We start from the raw sequence: 8048 nt of genomic DNA on the forward strand, positions 1-8048 counted from the left end.
CAAGTCGGTGCAGGTATTATATGTCTTAGAAACAATGACATTCTGTGAGCATCTCTGTGCAGCCTTTGTCAACAAGGTGCTTTTACCTGAAATAGTCAGAGGGGGCAATTGTTCTGCAGGCTGTGTAATATGCCTAAGTAAGGTTACTTCAGGTGGTGAGGTTAAGCATCAGGAACCATGGTGCTTTGGTAATATCTACCAAAACATCACAAGATAACATATTACAAATGATCATACTGGTTGTGCTTTTACAGCTAAACAGTAAACATACTGTAGGCCTACCTGTGTGACTCCACGTTCTAAGTCCTGTGTTCTGTGGTTCTCAGTCGGAACTGTGTGTTCTCCATGTTCTAAGTCCTGTGCTCTGTGGTCCTCAGTGAGAACTGTGTGTTCTCCATGTTCTAAGTCCTGTGCTCTGTGGTTCAGTGAGAACGACGCCTCGTCGGAGAACGAGCAGCTGTTGAGCCGGAGCATCGACAGTGACGAGGAGGCGGCCCAGGAGAAGCAGGGCGCGTCTGACCTCTGCCTGCTCTCGCTGGTGCACCTCACCCGGGAAAAGACCTGCTCGGCCACCACCATCTGCAACAACAACAACAACAACAAGGCCACCGGGGTGAGCGTCTCAGGCCATACGCCATTCACATCCAGGTCATAGGTCATGTGGGTGGAATACATGCCCTTTGGAGTATCCATGGGCCCTTCTCATTCATCTTTTTATCTATACTTCCTTCCTTCCTCAGTCCTCGTTCCCACTGATCTAGATGAAGAATGATGGGACGGCAACAATGGGATAGTCTATCCAGTGTTCTTTATAGATCAGTGGGAACGTGGACCGAGGAGAGAAGGAAGGATAGATAAAAAGACGAAGGAGAAGGGCCCCATGAGTGTTAGAAAGGGGCTGAGTTCAAATGAATTGAGTAGTAGATTTGATGGCTTACATTTGCTTCTCTCTGCTGTTTATTTCTGTTCTGCTTCTACGTCATTCTAAGGTGTAAACTATCGTGTTTTGATATTCATAAGTCAGTGGAGACAGAGAGGTCATATTTCCTGACTCCTTGTTTGTCACTGTACCTGCAGATTCAGAGTCGAAGGAAAAAAATCTTGGATCTCTACACAAAGGCCTGCAGTGTTGCTGAGGGTAAGTGATTTCTCTCGCTAACTGCAGCCTAAACAGACAAGTGCTTTGTGCCCCTAACAGTCCCCACTGAATGGCGTGCTTGAACAATATCAGGCGTATAACAGCACTAACCTGGTAGCTTAACGTAGAAAAATGTTTCATATGAGCAACGCATTGCCTATAAAACTGAGCTCATGTGCAATAAGTCTGTGCTTTCCTGGGTCACTGAGTGAGCACGTTCAGCTGCATCTGGAACTGTGGAAGAGGCACTTCCACCAAAAACTGATCTCAGTACATCTGTCATGCATCTTGTATCTCTCTTGAATACATTAACACTGACCAAATGAGGCAAGCTGTTTGGATATGAGCTTTTCCACTGCCATGGCCTATGTTTGTGTTCCTTTCTACTCTCTGTTATAACAACAAAATTAATTCCTTCTGCACTGGCATAGGTCAGAAGTAGCTCTACCCCTTTAAAATCCGAGAAGAAATGGAAACAAATCTTTCACACATTTTCAATGGGTTGTATTTATTATATTAGTGTCAAACAACGTGTATTCATATTTCTTACATTTCTATACAATTCCAAACAAGTACCTTGGATCTTTCACATAAAAAAGTCAGTGTGTTATAATAAAGGTAATAATATAATTTTGATTTTGTAATCTTATAATCTTGCAATATATTAATGTTATTGATACTGTATCACCTCACCCAGACCTTGCCTCACTGTGTGCTGTGTGTTTTTCACTAATTCACGGATTGGGATAAATAGACCGAATTTCCCTCACGGGATCATGAGAGTACAGACTTATACCATACTTAGACGTATTGTCCTAACTGGGGTCTGGCAATAAAAGGCCACATACAGTAGTAATGTCCTGCATATAAGCCGCATTGTGTATATGCCGCAGGACAGTGTTTTATGAAAGTTAAAAGAAACAAAACCAAACCATACACCATATTAACTGCCCCCCTATATTAACCTCATAGCTGAATCTTTTTTGCAAAATCAATGTATAAGCCGCAGCTAATAGCCGCAGGAAATTACAGTAAACAATCTAACACTGAGCTTAACTCATGGCCCCAGTCCCCCATGTGAGGCCCATCCCTCTCCACACCACAGCCACATAAACAATCTTCCACATGAGAAGTCACTGTGTTATAATAAGTGTAATAATATAATGTTAATGTTTCAATCGTATAATCTTGCGTTATATTCATGTTCTGTCGTCCTACCGGCAAAAAAAAAAAAACCACATTAACGATCTAACACTGAGCTTAACTCATGGCCCCAGTCCCCCTACTGTACGTACTGTACGTGATCTCTCCCCACACCACACGTGACCAGAGCCTCTCTCTCCCCTGCCGCCCTGCAGGTCTGAGCCCCACGGAGCTGCCCTTCGACTGCCTGGAGAAGACCAGCCGCATGCTCAGCTCCACCTACAACACGGACAAGGCGGTGGTGAAGACGTGGCGCCACCTGGCCGAGAGCTTCGGCCTGAAGCGCGACGAGATCGGCGGCATGACGGACGGCATGCAGCTGTTCGACCGCATCAGCACGGCCGGCTACAGCATCCCCGACCTGCTCACCAAGCTGGTGCAGATCGAGCGGCTGGACGCCGTGGAGTCCCTGTGCATAGACCTGCTCGGCGGCCTGGAGGGGGGGGTGCCCCACAGTCCCGTGGGCCCCGCACTGACGTCTCGCTGTGCCAGCGTTTAAAGCACCTCCTCTTGCCCCCACCGAACCCCCCCCCCCCTACCCCCCCCTGCCCCCCCCCCACCTCTTTAACAGCTCCGCTTCACATGAAGAATACCAGCAGGCCTCCCTGGCAGAGACACAGAGGGACAGGCGTGCATACGGAGCCTCGTCCCTCACACGTTGCCTGCCTGTTGTTTTCCCTCTCTGACTCTCACAGGCTGGAACCAACAGCACGTTACTGAACTCATTAAAAGGACTAAGAACAGCCTGGGCCTGAGATGAATAATGAAGTCCAGTTTTGGATTTTTTGTTTTGTTTTTTTTTTGTTAATTTTATTTTTTTTTTATTTAGAATTTTTCTTGTTTTACTTTTGTAAAAGTTGTCAGTTGTTGCTTTTTCTCTTGTTTTAGTTGTTTTATGTCTCCCACAAACCACAAGTTGGTTTCCATTATCCTCACGATTGGGTGAAAGAACAGGCAAACAACAAAATGCCCTGCAAACTCTGCGCAGGATGCTCCAGTGAAGTGGTTGAGTTTCAACCAGGCAGTGTTGCATGTCCTTTTGATCATTTCACAGGGTTCAGAGGAAAGAAGTCTCTAAAAACGGCTTTTTATATATAATGGAAGTGCCACAAGTTACATGTTGCACATAGTGCCAAGACCACCACCACGGCCCTGTCCTGCCCAGTGTAACTGTCTTTCTCATAAGCTTTTACCGTTAGAGGTCTGTTAGCTTCACATGAAGGTGTATCAGCTTCTTCTTGGTCTCGCTCACACCCTCTCCTTCCCAAAGCGAGACGGTTATTATAAGTCTACCAGATGTCTATGCACATAGAACTCTTTAACGTTACATTTATGTGGCCAAGTACGCAGTTGTCTCACTTCGCTGTTATTCGTGGGTTTAGGGCCTCGTCATAAAGTGCTTGACTGATGGCGGGGAGGCGAGATGGAGAGGCAGAACCCCCCCTCGTAGGCCTGAGCCTTCACCTCCTGTGGTTTGTTGCCGCTGCTGCTTATAATTGGCCGAAATTGGTGGTTTACAAAGTGCCTGTGATTTCCAGCACCCAATTAACTAATAAGACCAAATGGAAAAGCCATAAAAGTGGCCAATATAACAAAAAGGCAGCCGCTGAAGCACTTAACCGAGTGAATCGGGCAAGACGACGACGTGGCCTGAGGACCAGTGTACTAGCTCACTTTTATACCTTCGAGGCAGTGAATTCTAAATAAGCTGTAAATGACAAGTGTTCTTAACTTCGAGCAGTATGTTGGAACATAGTCGTGCCCTGTTTGAGAACGGTTTCATTTTTTGTTTTTATTGGTCTGTTGTTTGCTCCAAGCATGATAGAGAAGTCCCGTTGTATTGCATATTCTTCATGATCAGACAATCCTTAGAATTTCGCAAATTCAGTTGAATTTGTTGTGATTCTTACTTTGTATCCATAATGAAAATGTTAATTGTATGACTATAATTCCATCACACAATTTAGTAACATAACTGTTAGCTAGTATGTGTTATAAACAGAAATTTGGCTTCGTCGTGACTAGAAAAAAAAAATGTGTGAATGGGTGGCCATTGTCTTTGGAGCGCTGTGTTTACACAGCTAAGACCCAGTTTTCAGGTGTTACCAAAACATTTATTTCAACAGGAGCAGGACTCCGGTGGTGTTAAGGAACTGATATGCATGTACAATCTTTAGCTTTTTAATTAATATGTATTCACTGCCAAATATTTCTTGTTTCACCATGTAAAAGAGGACTGAACATTTATCAGTGAATGACAGAAAGTTGGTTGTGCTTGGTTAATGTGTACATAACAGGTTCACTTACCTCAACATATTTTTTCTTACAGAGTAGATTTTAAGACATACAGAAGCAAAACAATACCAGATGTACAATACAAAATGTAAGTGTATATATAACTTATTACTGTACATATGCATCGCAATAAAGAAGTATTAGAAGTGAAAACTTTTTTTCAGTTATTTAACCTAACTTCTTATCACAACTGTGATGCATTTCTTTTCAAGTCAAGTTATTTTCCATGTCACAAAAAAGCAGAAAAAAAATATCCCTATTTCTTTGTTTGAGACTTCATGACTGCAGCCACGCAGACCCCCCCCACACCCCCCTTTAGGTTGAGGGGTTTGATGACAACATGGCGTAGGTACTGCGGGGTGACCACAGTGCATGATTAATATGGCCCAGATTGAGTTAAATCTGTTTGCATGTGTGTGTGTGTGTGTGTGTGTGTGTGTGTGTGTGTGTGTGTGTGTGTGGTGTAGGGTGAACACACTCATCCCCCCTTTAACACACAGAGCAGAGGCACACAGGAGAAAGGAATCCCACCGCGTTGTGTGTGCAGCACAGCACTGGTTTTTCTGCTTGGACCCCCGTCATCGCCGCACACATGCCCATTAGGCTTCAGGCAGCTTCTTCAGCATGTGTCCGTCAGCGCTCAGGCATCTCAGCCTTTTGTGTTACAGTTCACTTGATCACTTTCAGATGACAGGATCTTTTAGAGCGGAGGAACCAGAGTCTTGAAACAAAGTGCGCTCTGTGGTTGGGTGGCTCTCGTTGAAAATCACGGGAGGTCTCGACTCGAGCCCTTTTTGACTGAAAAGCACTGTGGTGTGTAACTGCAGGGAAAGTTATTTATTGATTTCTGATGACAGGTTGGGTACTGTGCAGAAGGGACACATGCAATATCTCCCACCACGGCAGGCATTCACTCAAACGCACAAACATACCCACACACACACACACACACACACACACACACACACACACACACACACACAGCAAAATCGGAAATGTATTATATTTGTCATTAATGTATTCATGAAAGGAGAAATATTCTGACAGGATATTTGTTTTCTGAAGAAAAAGTGACTGTGAGAGATTCCAATGTTAAAATGCGCTTCAAAGAGCCACGGAGTGCACTCAAGTACTGTAGCTTTGAGCACGGAGGGCCAGTCCTCACAAGGGGAGGCTCATTCAAAGCAGACCCTCAGCAGAGAGCGAGCAGCGCAGAATGGCCAGTCATCTCCACAGTCAACCCCTGGACTCATGGGCTACCGTTCTAGAAGTTTCCACAATCTGAGTCCCAATGTGGGCTACCTGATGGGTTCCTAGTCTCACTGCGTATCAGTTAAAACCGCCGCCCACCGGACACGCACACAACATGACGCGACACAAAATATATTTTTTAAACTCCTTTGTTTTTAATGGAGCAAATCTTGAATTTCCCCTTGGAGATCAATAAAGTATCTATCTATCTATCTATCTACCTACCTATCTATCTATCTATCTAAGCCCACAAGAAACGGATAAAAAACTGTTCTAAAACCCTGTGCGTCAAGCCCACACCGCTGAACGCCGTGTCCGGTAGGCACCGGCCTTTACAGACGTCACGTGATGTGCCACTACGTCAGATCTCAGCCATCACCCATTACTCCACACCCCTGACGGTCACACGCGTCAAGAAAAGGGTGGCAAATAAAGAACGGCATACATCACCGAGGCCCGGCCTGTGATCTTTCCACTGGCGCTCAAGAAAAGAGAGTCACATCTGATAGCACTGGGCACTGCTGCCTTTCTTCAGATTTCAAACGCTGCCGGATTTGCTCTCTTCTTTCTGAAGATAATCCCGAGCTTTAAAGGCACTGAGGGTTGACAGGCACCTGAGGGCTCATTGCGGGAGCTTGTCATTAGGGCTTGGCATTTGCACTGAGCACACAGTTGGGACACCCCAGGGCTGGGAGCTCCTATCTCACTTTATAAGAGTGTGTCTGTGTGTGTGTGTCTGTGTGTACAAGAGCATATGTGTATTTTTCAATTTGTGTGTGTGTGTGTGTGTGTGTGTGTGTGTGTTTATATGTGTGTGTGTGTGTGTGTGTGTGTGTGTGTGTGTGTGTGTGTGTATATATGTGTGTGTGTGTGTGTGTGTGTATATATGTGTGTGTGTGTGTGTGTGTGTGTGTGTGTGCGTGTATGTGTGTGTGTGTGTGTGTGTGTGAAAAGATGGCAGCAGTGCAGTTGCTCCATGATGCCCTTCCATGCCAGGCACCTACACCATGTCCAGCTCCAGACGCCGAGCCCGTCACAAAGCAGCCGATCTGACCCTCAGGCATGCTGGGTAAAGAAACGATGGAGCCAGGAAAACTCATCTTCCCGTATCGTTGGAAAGCCGAACTTGCATCTTAAACAAAGCTTGTCCAGGCTTGTCATAGGCTGCCATTGCGTCAATGCCGCATTGAGAACCCTAATGTCTAACACACTGTTTTGGCAGATTCTGCTCTGCATAACACACACTTCATTCTTCACAAAGCCAAACAGTTCTGTTTGGTGCTGAGTGTATAATATGCAGAAACGGTTGAAGGTGCAAATGCAGCCTCATGTGCTGCTGAGGATTGGATCAAAGTCATAGAAATTATGTGAAAACGCTAACAGATAAAACGTGGCGACATGCTCAAACAAGCTTCCTGCCGTGGAGGTCGTCAATCATTTTCAAACAAATATGGGAAACAGTTTACATTTCCACAGCCAAGGTATGCAGTATCATTTAAGCAACAAATAAAAACAATGGCTGAAGAAGCTTGTTAGTGATAGAGTTGAACGCGCCGTGAAAGTCACGGCTAACTGCTTACCCATTAGGCCCGCGTAGCGTAGCGTAGCGCAGGCATGGTGGTGCGCCATCAGCGGGATGGATGACTCAGTGTGCTTTATTATCTGATCAGAGATCCACAGGAGACACGGAGATGAAAGGCCTGGCTGGAATGGTTCACCTCCTTCAATAGACAACGTCCTCTATGACATGCAAAAAAAAATATGAGTCAAGCACAGTAGTCAAAGGCAAGGATTTGCTTCTGAACACGACATTCAGTGGAAGAAAACAAAAAACTATTTCCTTTCAGTCCTGATTTCACCTGAACTAAAACACAGCCCACACATACAAACAATGCTTGTGTTCAGCTTTTTGCTTTAAACACCATTAGAGACTCATGAATACCAACATTAATACATACTATATACATTTAGTGGTTTAAAACATTTGAAATGATTGCTTCATTTTATGTCTGGCAAAGCATAACCACTTCCTTTGAAATGTAAATAAAAATTGAATGACCACTAACCAGAAAAGCAGAACCAGGGGGGATGTTAAATTGTTTCCACTGAGATTAAGGTCAACTGAAAATACCCAAACATAAATTACCAAAACCACAGCCCA

General features: G+C 44.8%; 1 protein-coding gene across 1 annotated transcript in view; it reads left to right on the top strand.

The window, feature by feature from the left end:
- The window catches only part of edar (ectodysplasin A receptor), a 29685-nt gene extending 24911 nt beyond the window's left edge, over positions 1-4774 (top strand). Inside the window, exons 10-12 of the mRNA XM_062534645.1 lie at positions 427-613; positions 1078-1138; positions 2497-4774. Coding sequence (XP_062390629.1) covers positions 427-613; positions 1078-1138; positions 2497-2840 — 592 coding nt within the window. The 3' untranslated portion in view covers positions 2841-4774. The remainder of the gene's footprint in view (positions 1-426; positions 614-1077; positions 1139-2496) is intronic.
- Positions 4775-8048: the final 3274 nt, after the last annotated feature.

This window comes from Sardina pilchardus, chromosome 4 (genome assembly GCF_963854185.1).
Source record: "Sardina pilchardus chromosome 4, fSarPil1.1, whole genome shotgun sequence".
Lineage (NCBI taxonomy): Eukaryota > Metazoa > Chordata > Actinopteri > Clupeiformes > Clupeidae > Sardina > Sardina pilchardus.